We start from the raw sequence: 19,736 nt of genomic DNA on the forward strand, positions 1-19,736 counted from the left end.
ATACACTTAATTTCTATTTACCATGATTTTTTGTGCTTCTATCATAAACAGAGCTCTACATAATCTACAACAGGCTAAACACAGTTGTATGGAATCTGCAATAGGCAGCAAAGTGAGGAGGCAGTTTAGAGAATGTATCCATTCTCTCATTCATTCAGTTAAAAGAAAAAAAAATACTTGTCAGGCACTGTTCTAGGTGCTAAGGAACTGTAGAGACCATGCCACCAGCTAATGTCCCTACTCTTAGGAACAGAAGAACACACATGATAAATGAACAAGAGAACAATGAGAAAACAAAGCAGGTTAATCTGATAAGAGAGTTAATTAGAAGAATACAAAGAGAAAAAATATTATTTGATAGAGAAGACCCCACTAAAAATAATGACCAGTGGGCAAGGACACAAACGACACCAAAAAACCTGCTCAGGGACAGAGCACCTCAGGCTGAGGGAACAGCAAGTGCAAAGGCCCTGAGGCAGAGATGAGCCTTATGAATTTGAACAGTATTTATGATCCCCTTAGTTAGATAAGTTTTGTTTTGCTCTTAAAAGCAAAAGTAATCATTACTAAAGATAAAATAATACAATTTGCTTTCTTGTATATATGTATGTTGTCTGTGTGTAAACCAGTAAGCACTTAGGACAGGCCAGTCATTTCACTCAGAGCTTCCCATGTTTTCCTTCACCCCATGAGGAAAGCATCGATATTACTTTTGTTTACTAAAAAAAAAAAAAAAAGGAAATAAAGCCTTGGAGAAGTTGATATGTCTAAGATCTCATAGCTAGTGAGCTGTAGAGCCCGGACTTAACTACAGGTCTTTCTGCCCACAGGGTCCACGGTCTTCACCAAGACTGCACTCACTTGCTGCATTAATAACGCAGGACCTCCACGAGCTGAAGAATTTTGCAGTTTTAGCTCAAAAGTCTTTTACCAGATGTACCAAAATAATATAAACATACAAGAAAAGGTGAGCTTGGGAATCAAACAAAGTTTTGCCAAGTTTCTGAGAAACTTGGCAAAACTAACTTTCAAAAACTTGTATATACAGCACAACCTCAATTTGTAGAAATGTTTTGCATTAAAATATGTATGATGGTGGTTCTGAAACACACGCACAGGTTCTCTGACCCTCTTTTCTTGACTAATTCCCCTCCCACTGAGTAGGGGCCGGCTTGAACCAGCCGCCAGTGAACAGAACGCCGTGGGAGGGAGGCGGTGCATCCCCCAGAAAGGGCGGCCTGGGCCCTGCTGGCACTTCCTCTTGGGCTCCTGCCCCGGGAACCCAGCGCCACGCTGCGCCAGAGCTCAGGCCACACGAAGGGGCCACAGGCGGGGTTTCTGGCTGACAGTCAGCGTCAACAGTCAGGCAGCCCGGTGAGGAGGCCTTTGAGGGGCTCCAGCCCCAGCCCCAGCCTGACCACGCCTACACGGGAGACGCTCAGCGGAAACTGGCCCCTCAGCTCCACGACCCCCAGAACAGCGAAGATGATAATAAAAGACCATTTTCACAGCACTAAGTTGCATACACAGCAATACATAACCACAGCCTGTGCACGAACATACATCTTCACAAATATATACGTACACATACACCCTAGATACACACACACACACACACACACACACACACACACACACACACACACACACAGAGGTGCTCAACTATACAGGGCTGGGGGTTACTAATATATAGCAAAATGCTACTAGAAGTTATTCATGGGTGATATGCTTTCCATATTCTTATACAAGCATTTATTATTATTTATATTCGTTGGTTGGTTGTAAAAGAAAGATGGCTGGCTTATTTTGGATATCTTCATATGCATAATCCCATATTGCATAATCCCATATATATGTTTATGACTGTGTGTATATTTTATACACACATATATTCACATGCACACATATATACACAATAAAAAAGGTATCTGTCTTTTTTATCAAGAACATTCATAAATCCATGCTACCTCATTAAAATTATTCATTTTCATGTCCTTCATTTCAAATAATAGAATAAATCCTGAATTCAAAAATTATTTACATACCTGTAATGCTTGTTTTTGATTCATTCTTTCCTGCCATTCTTTTTCATCCTCCTCCTCTGAACTGAAAGTCAAACATACATTTATAATGTAATTTAATCAGATAATCTGTGATTTAATGACTACTTACAAAAATATTTCTTGAGTGCAAGGTGCTGCTAGTTACAGGAGCTACAATGGTGAGTAAGACGGCAAGAAATGTGCCGTCCTTGGTCTCACAGTCTGGGGGGCACACCTGTAAGTGAGCAACCGTAACATGATCTAACGTCTTCCATCACCAGGGCAGAGCAGGTTACCAAAGCTGCAATTAGGAGTCACCTCACCCCAGCAGCTTTCTGAAATCTCCTGCAATCACACTGCTTGGAGAAGCATGTGGTTAAGAGGTTGAAGTTTTATCCTAAAGAAGGAAGAAACCAGAAAGTGTTTTAAGCAAGAAAATGACAGTATCAGATTTGGATTTTAACAGGTTCTATACTACAAAGCAGAAATTGGGCTTGGCAGGGAGAGTTCCTGCAAAAGAGTAAGATCAGGGATGGAGACAGAGAGAGAACGGCGGAAGCCAGGACAGTAACCTCAAGACAAGATGATGGTGGCAGCGGTGAGGCCTCACAGGAGCCCTGGGAAAGGACAACCTGGCCCTCCACCTGCACTTCAACCAGAGAAGCCGCTGACAATTAACAACCAGCTGGAGGAAAAGGCACAGGGGACCTGGAGGAAGAGTGGCCACAGAGGTTCCCAGACAGCAGGACTGTGCGGCACCGACACTGCGTCAGGCTGAGAACTGCAAAGCAGCCACGGGATTTAGCAGGGTGGACGTCCTGTGTGGACTGTAGTGGTGGTGTGAGGAGAAAACACCAGGCTGAGAAGCAGGTAGAGACAGCAGGTGTCAGTAAAGTGTAAGAAAAATCAGAATCCACGTATCCTCGAATTCTAAATGAACAGTGCTAGTACAGGCTCCAGAAGACAAGGAAACCACCACAAACCACCAAAACACAGAGGCAGTAAATGAAGAGTTTAGTCTTAAAATATATTCGAAAAGGTGTCGAGAATGCATATTTCAGATGCATTAATCCAACACACCTTATCATTCAGATAAAACATAAAGGTTTAAAACTGTCTGAATACGGCAATAACATTTTTAAATAGTTAAAACTCTTACCTATTTTTCTCTTTCTCTTGCAAAGGTGGCAAAGCATAGATGTCTTCTCTTTGAACTTGAGTAAGACTGGGAAGTGCTTCCTCCCTGAAAAGTACACAGAGACTAAACAGGGATGACAAGAAATAGTATTTTGAGAGTCAGAGATACTCCCCATTGACCACACAAACCCTGCTGAGGAGGTGAGAAGGCGGAACCCAGGGGTGATGGGTTCCACGCCTGCTGGCCTGGCTGCCTGGCTGCTGCTGTAGGAAGTACAACCTCCAGAAAGAGGGAAGCTGGTCTCAGCATGAAGAAGAGTGTTATGAGAGTAAAACATGAAAGCAGCATGACACAGCAGCTTTTCTTTCTCCTTATCAAAGCTGATTCTCACAGAAGAGAGAATCATCACGACTTTGATTCACGAGGTCAAATGGACACCCCACTGATTTCTCTCACAGGGGACAGGGGGCCACAAAAATTCAATGCAAACATAAAAAAATGTTTAATCTTTAAAATGAATGTCATTCCCCTCTTGCCTTTTGCTTTTTAAGGCAGTTTTGATAACTTGTCTTTTCAAAAATGTTTTCAAAAGCTTCTCTGTAGTTTTTTTGGAGTCACTGGTTGCCAAGTCCTTTTTCTGCCTTCTCTTAGCCTGTGAAAAGAAAGGATATAGAAGTTTATTGCAGGGTATTAGTATATTAAAAACATTTCTGTGGCTTTTTTCCCCTAGAATTTGGCTTGTCTGAGTTTTCAGATTATGGCTGCTTTAGTATTTTCTCCTAATTACCATGAGTATCTTCAGGGTTCTGCTATGTAAAGGACACCCAGAGTTTCTAACTATTACTTAATAAACTGGCTATATTATACAATATATTTGGAAAACTATTAATTTACTTGCAGTTTCTTTTAAATGTCCTTTAATGTCCCTGAGAAGCCTAAACTTAATGATATATAACAAAGTAAATGCTTCCCTAAAGGGATTATTACATAAATGAACTAATTTATTCCTTATGCCACTGTTATGCCAAAACCAATCCCAATTATTAGTTTTTATAAAAATACATTACTTGTATTTTTACATTTTACTTTGTAAAAATACATACATACATACTTTGTATGTAACCCTGTCCTTCCACATCCAAGATTATGTCATAAGAAATCCTAAAATGTATAGAAATCTCTTGTAAGAAATGTCCAAACAGGGAAAAATGGAATAATCTCCATGCTTACAGTTTCATAGAAGGCAGAAATATCAAAACATCCTTTTCATTTCTTTTTTTTTAAATTGAGGTACAATTGCCATAAAACACTGTGTAAGTTTATTTGTAGAACACCTTAGAAGACACATGATATATTTTCAGAAACAAACCTCTTTTAAAAGAAAAAGTATTTATTTAAGATAAATTTTTACAAGTTGAATTAAATTGGATATATGTCAAAGTCAGTCTTGGTTTCCAAAATTGTAAGGAGAAAATTTAAATTTTATGTGAATTTTTCTTTCTTTCTAAGAATGCAGAAAGAAAAAAATAGATGACTCTTACCAGAGTCTGTTTCTTCAGTAGTGGAGCGTCCCCATCAAACACAAAAATAGGACGAATTCGAAAAAATAAGAGTTTGCAGAGCCGATGGAACAAAGTGAGAAGATGAGCATTTTCTATCGAGTTCCCATGGCGATCCCGGACTCCTTTCAGTGCTTGGTTTAACCAAATGCTAATATCTAGAAGAATTGTTAACGGAAAACACTTTGCAATTTCTTCCCTCACCCCCACAATTTCAAATTCCTAATGTCTGATATCATCCAAACATTAAAACTGAGCACCCATCACAATTCAGTTGAAACTGAAAAATGTTTAGCCCTGATGGAATCTACCTGAAATCAGTTAACTTTATTTGGGCCCCTGTTATCACTATTTAAGTCCTATATTTTAAAATCTTACACAGACATATGTCTCCTTTAAAAGTCTAATTGCAAAGAACTGCTTTAGGGAAAAAAAACTAATAATCTGTATGGAATTTTAGTAAATTAATACAACTTTTTTGGAGGACAACTTGGCAATTTATAGCAAAGAACTTTAAAACTTGCATTCTATTTTATGTAAGAATTCCACTTCCAGACATTTATGCTCAAGAAATCATCATAGGCTTACAATAAGAGTTACTTACAAAATGGTTTGTTTACAATAATGAAAATACTAAGAATAAAAGTTTTCCAACAGGTCTTTTTAAAATTAGATTATGATACAGTGATTTGCTGGCATCCAAGGGTCCCTTAAAAATGGAAGTTGCAAAAGCACATAAGGCAGATAGTCACAAAATATTATTAAAGGAAGTAAAACAGGTTACAAAAGTATGGAAATCATTCTATTTTGTAACATATGTGATATGTTAAATATTTTTTAAAAACTCGAAGTTCAGACATCAAAGTATTAAGAGTACTTATCTTGTGCTGTGGTTACAGCTAGTTTTTTCTTCTTGGAGTCTTCTTATATTTTTAAACTTTACTGAAGAATGCTTTTTTGCAAATTATTTTCTATGTGTTCATAAGAGGGGGACAGAGCCCTCTGCTGGCTCCCTTGACCCACCATTAACGTGCTGACTTCTGCAGTAATGACTCTCAGGCCCTCCCCCTTCCTCCTGTCTGCGGAGGCTACCCAGGCTACCTCCACCCCCACCCCGCAGCCCCCACCGCGCCCCGCCCCACATGTGTACGTCTACCCCAGAAAACGCCCCTGGCCCAGGCCAGTCAGCCTTATTGACATCTCTACCTGATGCCGCAGTCATTTTAGACTTTTAACACGTTCAAAACTGAACTCTGTGTCTTCTCACCAGGCTGCTCATGCCCCACTTTCAGTGACTGTCACTCCCATCCACCTGAGCCAGGACCCTGAGGGCCATCCCATGTACTCCCCCACCCAGCCATCGCCAGGCCCCATCAGTTCTACCTTTTAATCTATCTTGAAACTGTATGTTCGATTTCACCAATCTACCTGTAGAAAAAACCCTTGGAAAGCTTTCCATTGCCTTTAGAATAATATCCAAAAGTTCTTCCCACGGCCTATGAAGCCCTGAATGATCCGTCCTCTGCTTTCCTCTCCTGGCTCATGTCAAGCCACTGGGCTTCTCTCAAATCCTGGAAGTCACTAAGCTCCTTCCTGCCTCCAGGGTCTTCTCTGTGCTCCTTCCCAGCCTGAAAGAGCCCCTCCCTCTCTGAGCCTAGAGATCCCCTACTCTTAGGTCTCAGGTCTTAGGGGTCATGCCTTCAGCCAAGATTAAGACCTCCAGTCACACACTCCTATTCAAAAACCCCTGGCTTATTTCATAGTAGAAATGCTTCTATGCACTGGGGACATAGTCCTGGACAAAACAAAGCATCTGCCCTGATGGAGTTTACAATCGAGTGGGAGGAAATCCAGACCGTGAGCTCTGTGCCGTGTCTAAACCATGCTGCTGGGCACTGCTCTCCCTCTCAGAGCGCCCAGGAGGCAACAAAGACCTGCTCTCAAATGAGCTGAATGGTTAAATATTTAAATGAACGTACATCACCTAACTTACGACCATAAAAAATTAGGCCCATCAACAATTAACTTAATAAACATTACATAACAAAATAACTAGCGGAGAGAAAGCTATTACTAGATTCATTCCCATAATATCTGAGGGCTGCTAGGTGCCAGGCATACCCAAGATCCTAGGGATAGAAGAGAAAACAATACAGCCATGAACAAAACAGACAGAGGACCTTGGCCCTGAGAAACCTGCATTCTCATGGGGAAGGCAATGAAAATCACATATAGACATATAATATGTTAGGTTGTTGGTAAGTGCCAAGAAGGAAAGAAACAGAGCAGAGTAAAAGGACAAGAGTGTGATTGGGGGTCAATAGCTCTTTAACGAGGGAAGATCTGAAAAAGGCCTAAACTAATGAACAAGAGGAACGAGGGAGAAAACAGTGGGGCAGGAGGTCTGGCAAATGCAAATCCCCTGGGACAGAAGCGGGCTTCCGTTTAAGTACAACATGGCAGGTGCACGGCCAGTGGGGCAGTAAGAGGAAGTGACGCGTGTGTATAGTCACTGCCCCAGTGGACATGTGAGGAATAAAGTATCAGGAAGCCAGCTTTAAACTGGGTACAACAGCCCGAGTGAAAGCAGAATGCAGTTGTGAGGATGATGAGAAGTGGTCAGAAAAGGATCCACCCTGTAAGTGGGATTGGAGTTGGCTTAGCTGGTTTTGGGTAAATTGTATTGTGTAAATATTTCTAATTGGCTTGTTTCTGGTTGCTACCCCGTATCGGAGGGAATAAGTTTCTACTTAGCCCATTCCTTTAAATGTTATAATCAATGAGAAAATCTAACTTCAGATCAGTATCTCTCAACTCTGCTAACCTTCACAACCAGATATGAAGCTTTTGAGACACAGATTGCTAAACACAGGTACACCTAAAATTCTAAATCATAGAGATTGAGATGGGGCTTTTTTTTTTTTAATTAATCACAGGTAGTGACAATTCTCAACCAGGGTTGAGAGTTCCAGCTGGAAATTTTTTTTTTTTTAATTTCATTTATTTACTTTTGGCCTCACCATGTGGCTTATGGCCTTAGTTCCCGGACCAGGGATTGAACCCAAGCCCTTGGCAGTGAAAGTATGGAATCCTAACCACTGGACCGCCAGGGAATTCCCCCGGCTTGAAATTCTTAAAGAAGAAATATGTAGAATCAGGCAAACTGAAAATATTTGCATAATTTGACTTGCCTAATTTCAATAAATCTATAAAAGGCAACATAAAATTTATCCCAGGGCTGGAAAAGTTAAACCTGCAGCCAAGACAAAAATCATTTGACAGATAAGACCCAAAGGGCCAATAACATTTTGAAACAAAAAATAAATTAGTTATATTGTTAGGTGATGTAAAACTTAATTAACCCCTATTAGTATGCATAGCCTAAAGAGAGTGTAAGATTTTGTTAATAGAGTTAAATGCACTTTACAAGTGTTAGGGGCCACAAGAGACAAAAGTTTAATTATTAATTCTTTATTATTTGACACAAACAGGGTGCATAAATAAACAAGACACTCAGCTAGAAATGGTAAAAATACCAAATAATTTATTTTAGGAATCCAAGAATAAATTATGAACCTAGTATGTCATGGGTAATTTCTTCATTAACAAATAAAGCCAAAAAACCTGAATATATTTCAGATATTTGAACTAGAATTCCCATAAAAATGAAACAAAGCAAAATCAACTACAGAACAGCAACCAGTCTCCACTTACATATATATATGCATATATATACATATAAATACATACACACATATATATGAGGTTACCATTATAACTACAGTACCTTTGACAGTCTTCTGTATATAATTCTTTCTTTCAGAAAAGCCTAATAACCCCAAGAAAATGATTTCATGTCCCAATAAAGCTTCTGAGTCATCTGAAAATAGATCATCTAAATTAAATGCTTTACCTTTATTTTGGACAACTTTCTAAAAAATCCGAATGCTGAACTTCACATCACATCTCAACTGTTTTACAAATTATTAATTCTTCATATGGGCTGCAGCGTAAACTGATCTAAGTCTTTGCTGAAGTTGAAAGGGTTCCAGACACTGAAAACTGCTTTCATTCACATGTACTGATACATAGTTCTATGAAGAAAATCTTCAGAAAGCAGCGATTTGAAGAACCACTAGAGGGCAGCAATCGCACATGTGCTTTAAAATAACCTTTTCCGTAAGGCACCTGGCATAAAACTTTTAAGCCACAATTCATTACGGATGTATTTCAAGATGATTCACATGGCAAAAAAACATAATCATCATCATCTTAGTTTATTTAAAAAATTATCAATATTCCATTATGGATAAGTTGTCTCCATACTAAAGTCAATGTCTTCTTTCGCTGAATCTCCCCATCCTCTAACAGTGCATTTACCACCGGACAGCAATTATTACATGACTGTCTTCTCCACTCAGTGTGGAGCCCCTAGGCTCATATATTCCCTCTTAGGGAACTGATGTCAGGTACTACCAGTTTCTGGAACATAACAAACACTCAAAAGAAAAGAAAAAAGGAAAAATGAAGAATGCTTAATGAATACAAAGGTCAAAAATTCAGAAACAGCTTTCACATGTTTTGGTAATTAAGAAAAACATTTAATTCCAAAGACACAAACAAAACCAGCCAAACACGCACACAGTCCTTAAAATGTCCATCAGAGAGGCTGGGAGGAAAATCATTCACTGTGTATCTGTTGAAATCTTTTCACTGTTGTACCATATGAATTTCCTATTCCAAAAACCATAGCAAAAAATAATAAAAGTTACTTTTAAAAAATAATAAAAGTTACTTTTTTTTAAGAAAAGATCAAACACTTGCCCACAGTTTTTTGCCTCTAACAAAAAAAGAAAGCAAGATTCAGGACAGCAGGCAAAACTACTGGTATAGCAAATCTACTTCGTTTTTCCATGCTGACCTCCCAGTCGGTATAATACGTTTAGAACTTAAAATATTAGCAGTGCCACACACTATTCTAAACTTCTCTCATTTAAATCATCCCTTTATTCTCCATGCCAACCCTATGTGTAGAGGCGATTATCACCTTCACTTCCGGGATAAGAGAACTGAGGCATAGAGAGGCGTAAAGCACTGCCTCTAAGCGGTAAGACCAACACTCTAACCCACAGCGGCGTGACTGCAGAACCGGGGGAAAGGAGAGACTTAGCAAGCAAAGGGGGAGGGGCAGGAGGAGAGATACTCTGGGAGACTGGGATTGACATATACACACTACTATGTATAAAACAGCTAACTCATAAGCACCCACCGTAGAGCACAGGAAACTACTCAATACTCTGTAATGACCTATATGGGAAAAGAACCTAAAAAAGAGTGGATACAGGTATACGTGTGACTGATTCACTTTGCTGTACCCCTGAAAGTAACATAACACTGTAAATCGACCATGCTCCAATAAAAAGAAAAAAAAAGAAAACAAAGGAAAGGAAACGTGCCAAAGATCCTACAGCTACGCCTCTGGATGCGACCGCCAGCCCCAACAACGCCCCTCCGCGCCCCCCGGAGAACTGAGAGCCAAATCCTGGCGACCCGCGCATCCCTGGCACAGACGCCGCGTAAAGGATACCCACGGCCAGGATCTTCCCCTCCAGCGTCTCGGGGTTGACCTGCCGCCCGGAGCACGCCAGCAGCTTCCACAGCCCCTGGACCCCCATGACCGAGGTGCGTACTCGGAGCGCGGCTGCGGGCGGGGCCGCGGGAGCGCTGTCCCGCCAAGACCTCCACGCCCGGCTACACCACCGCCCCGGACCCGGGAACAGCACCGCCCGCTCCCACTCAGGGAAGACGCAAAACAGCCGAGAGCCCGCAGCTTTCCAGGGAAAGCCGGCCCCGGCGGAAACGGCACTTCCCAGAAGCTGACACGGCCTCACGGAGGAGCAGGTCCTCGTCTCGCCCGGCGCTTTGGCCCAAACGTTTGCACTCTCAACGGACGACCACCGGGGTGAGGGGACGGCGCAGCCAGAGAAACAGCCAAAAGGACCGCTCCAACAATTCCTGGCTCTTTCAGGGGTTGCGTAAACCAACGCGAAATGGCGCCTCCCGGCTTCCGTCTAATACGTCGCGCAGGGCGGAAGTCCCGGCCGGTTCCCTGTGCTGATGTATATCCGCTGCGCCTTTGCACTCCGGAAGTGAGGGGGCGTGTCAGCCCCCTCCCCCCGCGCCTTGCGTGTGTCACGTTGGTGCCTTGCGTGTGTCACGTTGGTGCCTTGCTTCCTCCACGGTGGCTTGTTGTTGCGGTTGAATGTTGCAACCATGCGCAAAGCGTCTGCCTGCATAGGGTACAGTTTTCTAGGTGCTTTTCCGGCATCAGTTTCTTCGCTCTGAGCCGGCACTTTGTGAAAACTGTTAACACTAAGTATTGTTTTACGCTTGAGGCGACAACAGAAAGATGGACGCTTTGATTAGTGTTCTTTAATTATTAAGGATTTGTCCAATAACTTGTAGTAACTAGATAGTAACACGATTTTAAAATCTTAACCCTTGAGAATCCACCTGCCAATGCAGGGGACACTGATTTGATCCATGCCCCAGAAAGATACCACATGCTGTGCAGCAACTAAGCCCGTGAGGTACAACTATTGAGCCTGTGTACCTCAACTACTGAAGGCCGAGCACCTAGAGTAGGTCCTCAGCAACAAGAAAAGCCACCACAATGAGGAGCCCACGGACCACAATGAAGAATAGCCACTGCTCCCCTCAACTAGCGAAAGCCCATGTGCATCAACAAGACCCACACAGCCAATAAATAACTAAATTTATTTTCTTTAACCTTAACCCTTGAAATATAGTTTTTTCCAGCATCTAAAATTTGGGATTTCACAGCTTGTAGTTCAGAAATAACAAGAAACTTACTGCCAAAGTAGCTCCTGGAAGGGTGGGAGCTCGGACCCTCAGGCTAAGATCAAACCCAGAATGAACTACATGGTGGTGTTTAGCATTGTTCAAGCCACATTTGTTCAGGGTTCATCTCTTCATCTGTAAGCTGGGCAGGCATAAAACCAGTCTTGCAAATTGTTTCAAGCAAGGATCAGAGATAATGTTTGCAAAATACTTACCACTAGTAGTTGATCAATGATAGCCTTATTGTGCATATTGGTTCAAATTTGCACTATTGAAACTAGATTAAAAATCACTGAAAAGTTTGACTTAAAAAATCAGTTTTAGCAAAGCTATTTTTTTGCCCAAACAGTTGGTTCCCAGCAGCCAAGTTGACTTGACCTAGTCACAACTAATTTTCTGTCACGGCTAATCCTGACAAAGTACTTATTTGCATTTTCTCCATGTGTAAAGTAATCCCCAGAACTGTTGTTCCTAAATGTGTCTTGCGGGAATTAATATAATCGTGTATTCAATTTTTGTCTCACCCCAACACAATAGACTGTAAACTTACTGAAACCAAAAACTATTTTGTTGACTGTTATGTACCCCATTCCTGATATTTAGCAGGGATTCTATAAATATTGCCTAAATGACCACTTTCCCAGCCTCAAGTCTAAACCTCTGCAGGGTATCCTGCACCTTGTTGAAAGAGAATCTCCTCACAAGTCAGGCAGATGTTAGTTCAGATCCCATCTGCGCCATATAACCCTGAGTTATGGGCTGAAATGTGTCCCCCTTCCAAAATTCACATGTTGAAGCCCTAACCCCCAGTACCTCAGAATGTGATTATTTGGAGGTAGGACCGTTTTAAAGTTGATTGAGTTAAAATGAGGCCCTTAGAGGGAGTTAATCAATCTGACCAGTGTCCTTATAAGAGGAAATTTGGACACCTAGACACTAAGGATAATTGCACAGAGGAAAAACCATGTGAGGACATAGGGAGAAGGGGGCCAGCTGCAAACCAAGCAAAAGGGTCCAGGAGAAATCAGGCCTGTCAATACCTTGATCTTGGACTTCTAGCCACTGGAGCTATGAAAAAATAAGTGTGTTTTTTAAGCCACCAACCTAGCATTTCATTATGGTAGCCCTAGCAAACTGAGACACCCTAGAATCCTAGGCAAGCTTCTTCACCAGTGAGAGTCTGAATAAAATGGAGATGCCTCTTCTTTTTGTGGTTGCTCTGAGATCAATGACTTAACATGAAACACCTAGTAGGTAATTGTACTCACATTATCAATAGGTTGTTGAGTGAATGAGGGGGAGAACTCTGTGGGTAAAATTGAAATACAGAGTGTGACTGGATCATAGAAAACCTTGCTTGAGCCCTTCCAGTGTCTGGGAGAAGGCGAGTTGGGAAGTATTATAGCTGCTGCACCAGCTTGGCCTAAGGAGGGGGCTTAGTAGCAGGAAAAGTAACAGTTTCAAGATTTAATCTATACGAACATTTTTTACTACCTGAGACCTGGGTAAAAACAAATAGCCAATGTGAGCATTTGAGTACTGTAAGTGCTTGTGAAACCAGAGCAACATTTCTTGAATACAAAAAAATTTTTTAAGGAACGGCCACTAAGGAGTGTACATTTGATTTATAAGGAATTGCTTCCTTTAGATGCTATTTAAAGGGCTCTCTTATCAAGATTTTGACAGGAAAATACACATTGTATAGGCTAATAATAATAGCAAGCATTGAAATAGCAATTCCTATCTAAAAAGTTCTAAACACTTTACGTGTATTAACTTATTCTTCAAATCAATTTATAAAATAGGTACGACTATCCCCATTTTACCAATGAGGAAATACGCACAGGAAAAATAACCTTGACTTGCCCAGGGTGACGTGGCTGGCTAGTAGAGAACCAGTAATATGAACTTTCATTGCTTCTGTGGAGACTTGTAAGAAAAATTAACCAAGAAATTAAATATGACAGGAATGTTACTAAGCTTGAAAGAGAAATGTACAGTCACTTGCTTACACATTCAGGAAAAGCAGTCCCTGTAAGCCTTGGTGTGCTCTTAATAACGGCCAAACTTGTAAGCCAAGTTATTAAGTGATCATATATATTAAGACTTTCATAAAAGTTGATTGTGGCCAATAAGCAAAATGTATAAACTCACCCTCTTTTTCTAGATGTCACTGTATTTTATGTTGCATTCATCTCCTTTCTTTACCAACCTCTTATATTTGGCTGAACTATTTTCTATTTCCTGTTACAAAGTCTTACAAAAATCTGAAATTATAGACATATGCATATTGTCTCACTGATTATAAAAGTCAGATAGAAGATGTTTCTTATACTACTTAGGCAGAATTGACAAATTCTCATGTACTTCAAACAAAATTACAAGGATACTCCCTTCTTAATACAAAGGTTCAAAACAGTCTCATGATTAAAAGTAGAAAACAAAACTTTATTGATGAAAACTTCTTAAAAGTCCCAGTATGAAGTAACAAAATCAACAACCTACAAATCTCTTTCAGTCCTTTGCATTTCAAGCAAAATATTTTCTTCAGAAAAATGCTCATTTCATAATATATATCCCCTTCTGTTGGCTAGGCATGTCTGAGTGGATAAATGGATATAAAATTCAAAAGAGAAGAAAATGAGAATATTTTTAAAATAAAAATCTGAACCCTCTCCTTGAGGTGTATTGCAATATGGTTACCAACATATTCAGCACCTTGTAATAATCAAGTTACTGATCTGAGTCCCAGCATAGCCCCTGAAATGAAAGAACAAGAGATCCTAGTTGTTTGTGAGTCACAGGTCGGCAGCAGAAGAAAAACCAACAGCAACTGGAGAGGAGCTCAAATACGTGAAATCCACACTTTCAGATCTATTTCACACTCACAGCAGCTAACTGTCTATATGGTTTACAAAAGGAAAGAGCTCAGCGTCTGGAATATGGATAGTTGCCCTCTGAGTGATGTGGCGTTCCTAACACATCCTTAATGCTGTTATTCAACATATGACTCTATACTGGGGGACCAGTCAAATACCAGATCTCATCTCACAGGTTACCTTGGTATAGAAACTTCAGATGCCACTTTTTCTTTTACTCTATCCCTAAAACAAGGTTTATTGTAGATTTACAGAAGTCTTTCAAGACCTAAAGTTCTTGTCAATATTTGACAGTAACACACCAAGAAAGTCCAGAGTACCTGAATTGATGCACTAAGTCACCCATCTACACCAACAGAAAAGATCAATACCTTGAGTCTTTTCTCTTTTGCCTCTTTATTAAGAATCCTGAGGAAGCTGATCAGGAAAAAAATGAGGCAGGTGAAATACCGCTACAAGTAAAAGAATTTCTAGACTCACTAAGTCATTTTTAAATGAGCTTTAGCCACGAGAGAAAAACTAGAAATCAACAGCCCCAATTTTTTTTAAAGGGCAGATAGTTAGTACTTTACATTTTGAGCTTGGGAATAAAACTGCAACAAATATCTGGGGATCACGTCGTAAGAAATCACTTCATGCTTAAGTATTTCAAATTGTGATGCTATTGGGTGAAACTGCGTTTGATTTATTTATATGTAATTTTATTGGACTTTGTGAAACTGTCCAGAATGTTTATTTACTCTTAACTTTTAAAAGGACAAAAAAATCTGTGCTTATCTGTTTATATATCTGAAATCACCCATCATAATCATATACAAGCTTATTTACTGGAGAAACTACAAGGTTATGTGTTGTACCACAAGATCTGTTCCTATTTAATGTAGACTTAAAATCTCGTACTGCCTTAACGCGGTCCTGTATAGACCAGCTGCGTGTATAACGCAAGTCGTCAGTACCCAGCATGGTCAGTCATTCCCATCATAATCACTGTAACCGTGGTAGCCACTGTTCCTTCTCTCATGGATACTGGGCACCTTTTTCCATGTCGAGTCCTGATGGAAACTAGCGCTGAAAGACCGGCCCAGACGCCCGTGCTGCTTCTTGGAGATATTGTCCTCACTCTCAGATTTGGCAATTCCCTGGACATGTGTTGGAGGTTGCGAGTCTTGTCTAATGGTTCCAAACGGAAAGTTCCAAAGGCCAAATCTTTGCCAGTTAAGTCTCTGGAATGCTATGATGCAATGCAAATTCCCCCCAGCCTGAGAAGGAAAACAAAATTCTGGGTTCAGAAAATGATAGGAAATTCATTATACTAATATGTGAGTTCCTATGAATTCCTTTATTTTTCCCCCTTCACCTGCATCAAAACCATGCTGATCCTTTCAGACATCATCAGATCACATTATCCTGCATCTCTCCTGACCAGCGAGCTGCCTTTACAAAAATTAACAATGCCCACAGGAGCCAAAACCGCTTCCCCCATATGCCTGTCTACCACTCACACACCCTATACCGGCCCAAGTTGCCTAATCCAAACACCAAGATCATTCCTCTTCCTCTCCCTCCTGTGCATTCTTCATATGTTAGTATGATTATGTGGATAGGGTGTCCACGCTATCCACAGAACATACCGCTGCCTGAGAACCGCCCCCAGCAGCCTTGTTGGTACACATGGCTCTGCCCCATGGCCACAGTTAACTGCCCCAGGAGTGAACACCTGACCCAAGCTGGGCCAAGACTACAAAACTGGGCTGGAGGAAGGCCAGTCTTAGTCTAGACTGTTCATCTGAAAGGGAGACCTAAGCTGAAAGACGATCTTCAGGACGTAAATAGTCAGATAAACAGACAGCTAAGAGCAGCGCAGCTCCCAAGAGAAGGAGACAGACTAGCTCCCCTAGTCGCTGCTAATAGTCTCTTGCCTGGTACCAGGCTCTCCTGAATCCAGCCTTGACTTCTCGCCCTTTCCTTTTAAAAATATCCCTGTGTCCTTAAAGTAAGTTTCACTTTTCTGTCTCAAATGGTCTGAACTGGGTTTCTGTTGTTTACAACCTAGAGTGCTGAGTAAAATAACTGCATTTTGGCTGTTGAGAAATACTTTCAGATCCAATGGTGTTCTTACCTTCTTTGTTTTTCGGTACTGCAGCCCCCTCTCTAAGTGCCGGATATCTAGATATTCTGGATTTTGAGTGTTTAGATCAGTAACAATATCTGCCCATCTATTAAGAAGGGAGGATAAAGCACAATTTTCTGTAAGTTCAAAATACCACTGTAATGGAACTTTCCACATGAGCAACTTGCTATAAAAGCACCAGGGCAATAATTCTTTTATCACAAGATTGTTGCATCTACTAAGCGTTCATAAATCCTATTTTTATGACAATTCTGTTTATCCAACTGTTGCCAAGGTTAAAAATGATTACCCTGCATGTGAAATAAATATATATCAATCTGTTAGATGACATCCTGCAGAGTAACACAGAAACATTCCATATTTCCTTTTTAATTGGAGTCAAGTACATTTTCAAAAGATTGATAAGTTAATATGTATTTACTCACAAACAACATGATTGATTGTAGGGAAAACCCAAAGCAATTTGTAATTGCTTTGAATTGCAGAACTATTACTAGAACTAATAAGTGAATTTGGTAAAGATGCAAGATTTAAGGCCTATATAGAAAAATCCACTGTATTTTTGTACACTACCAGAAAATAATTGGGAAAGGAAATGTTTTAACAATCAATTTACAAGAACAATATTCACTCTCTTATAATAGCCTATAACGGAAAATAATCTGAGAAAAAATGTATATATATAACTGAATCACTTTGCTGTACACCTGAAACTAACACAACATTGTAAATCAACTATACTTCAATTAAATCAATTTACAATAGCATCAAAAAATATACAAAGTTAGGGAAAATTTTAACAAAATATATATAAAACTCTATGCTGAAAAATACAAAACATTGCTGAGAGAAATTAAGGCTCTAATTAAGTGGAAATATAGTCTATGTTTATAATGGGAAGACTCCGTAATTGATACTCAGATGTATCGATAATTCTCCCCAAACAAAACTGTGCACTCCGTGGATTCTCTTCTAATCAAAATTCCAGCGGGCTTTTTAGCGGAAAGTGAAATGAAAGGGAGAAGGGAGACGTTAACATACTTTTTACAGTGAATAGCAGGATGTTTTCTACTTGATTCTCCAATTAAGATCCAATATTCCACTTCTTGTGGTGAGAGGGGGCCCCTGCTATATATAAAATACATTCTTAGTAAGCTTCATAACGTCATTCACCCCTTGAAAACACTGCTTCAATTATATATTGATAAAAGATACCTGAAGTTTACACAAAAATAGCAATCACTAACACTAGAATAGATATTGGAGTTTAGGCTTGAATAAATATCTGAAGACCATTAAAGAGAAAGCATAAATGTAGGTTTAGAGCCCCTGTTACAAAATATAGGGCTAAAAACTGTTGACATATACCACCTCTCAGCCTTTAGTAGGAAAAAAAAATCCTAGCATCCTACCATCAGTACCCCTACGCTACACTTCTTTCAACTTTGCATTCAAAAAGTTTCAAAAGGCATCCTAAAAAAAAACCCTAAAGCAGTAATGCACCTGTGGAACTTGTTTTTATATAAATTTATTTATTTTATTTTTGGCTGTGTTGAGTCTTTGTTGCTGCATGGGCTTTCTCTAGTTGCAGGGAGCAGGGGCTGCTCAGTTTCGCTGCATGGGCTTCGGTAGCTGTGGCTCGCAGGCTCTAGAGCACAGGCTCAGTACTTGTGGCACACGGGCTTAGTTGCTCCGTGGCATGTGGAATCTTCCCAGACCAGGGCTTGAACCCGTGTCCCTTGCTTTGGCGGCGAATTCTTAACCATTGCGCCAGCAGGGAAATCCCTGTGGAACTTTTAAACATACTGATGCCCTAATCCCACGCCTGGAAATTCTAATTCAAGTAGGTGTGGGGTGGAGCACAGGGAGGTATTTAGTAGCTATAAAAGCATCTCAGGTGGTTCTTAGGTTCAGGCAGAGGTGAAGAGCTCTCCTCTAAAGGGTGCAAAGTAGGAGTACCTACTTTTTCACATTTTACATTTGATAGCTGCCTGGAGTAAGGTGAAGCTTCAGAATCAAACTATAGAAAAAAAACACAATAAACCTCACTGCCAGAGAGATGCACAGAACACTTCAGCATCTGGAGAGATGTCGTAGGTTTCCTCTTGCTCCTCGTTCACAAAAATACAATATCCAGGTTCCCCACCCAAAGGCCACATGGCCTCCAGCCTCAAAGAACCCATCCTACCCAGATGACCAAGCCACATTCTCCCAGCCTGACCTTCAGCCTTCACTGAGAAAGCAGTGCTGCCTCTTCCTCCTCCTCATTTACCAATGCCACCCACCCAGATAGAACAAACCAGGACTCAGCTCAGTGAGGATAACTGTACCTATCAATCAATACTTCTACGCAAAGTACTCATGCCTTCTGTTTTCAACATTCTCCAATAGGACACTTCTTCCTCTGCTGTCAACTACCCTGGCATTATCTCAACCCATCACGAAGCAGACTTGCTAAGAAGGAAAAAAAGTATTAACATTCAGTCACCTAATGTAATCATTAGGGTAATATGGCTCCTGATATTAGAAATAAATATTGGCTCTGGCTTCCCCGTAGCCAGGACAAAAGGGGAACCCTGATAAATTTCATGTTATTCTCCATAAGAAAGGAAATGCTTTCTAAAAGAAAGGAAATGCTTTCTAACGTGATAGTCTTCTTGACACTAGATTCCGTAATACATTTTCCCTGTGGGATGCTGGATAACATCAGTGAGACATAATATGTAAAGTCCTTTGCAACCGTTTCATAATAAACATAAATGTGATTTTTCAAATGGCTTTCTCTTATTATGACTCTAACAATAGTATCCAAGCAGATAATGTAAAAGCACAATTAACCAAACACAATTCTGCAGAAGATTAAGTCTTTAATGTTTAAAGACTAGTCTAACTTGATGTAAGGAAAGCAAATCACCAAGTCTTCCAATGTCTGATCCAGGGGTCCCCAACCTGTTAGGAACTAGGCCGCAGAGAAGGAGGTGAGCGGCAGGTGAGGGAAGTTTCATCTCTGCTCCCCACCGCTTGCATTGCAACCTGAACCACCCCCACCCCCTTCCGTGGAAAACTGTCTTCCACGAAACTGGTCCCTGGTGCCAAAAAGGTTGGGAACTGCTGATCTAATCAACC

At 40.6% G+C, this 19,736-nt stretch overlaps 1 protein-coding gene across 3 annotated transcripts in view; it reads right to left on the reverse strand.

Moving 5' to 3' along the window:
* Positions 1–19,736, reverse strand: part of BIVM (basic, immunoglobulin-like variable motif containing) — a 62,239-nt gene that overhangs the window by 15,964 nt on the left and 26,539 nt on the right. Inside the window, exons 8-14 of one of the 3 annotated variants that reach the window (XM_057707003.1) lie at positions 17,652–17,738; positions 16,599–16,695; positions 15,507–15,738; positions 4,722–4,897; positions 3,717–3,832; positions 3,202–3,285; positions 2,046–2,106 (exon numbers count right to left, since the gene is read on the reverse strand). In XM_057707003.1, coding sequence (XP_057562986.1) covers positions 2,046–2,106; positions 3,202–3,285; positions 3,717–3,832; positions 4,722–4,897; positions 15,507–15,738; positions 16,599–16,695; positions 17,652–17,738 — 853 coding nt within the window. Of the gene's footprint in view, positions 1–2,045; positions 2,107–3,201; positions 3,286–3,716; positions 3,833–4,721; positions 4,898–10,326; positions 10,797–14,027; positions 15,739–16,598; positions 16,696–17,651; positions 17,739–19,736 lie in introns of those variants that run through there. The other 2 variants (XM_057707001.1, XM_057707002.1) reach the window with 2 other exon arrangements.

The sequence above is a fragment of the Hippopotamus amphibius genome, chromosome 14, assembly GCF_030028045.1.
Source record: "Hippopotamus amphibius kiboko isolate mHipAmp2 chromosome 14, mHipAmp2.hap2, whole genome shotgun sequence".
NCBI classification, from domain to species: Eukaryota; Metazoa; Chordata; class Mammalia; order Artiodactyla; family Hippopotamidae; genus Hippopotamus; species Hippopotamus amphibius.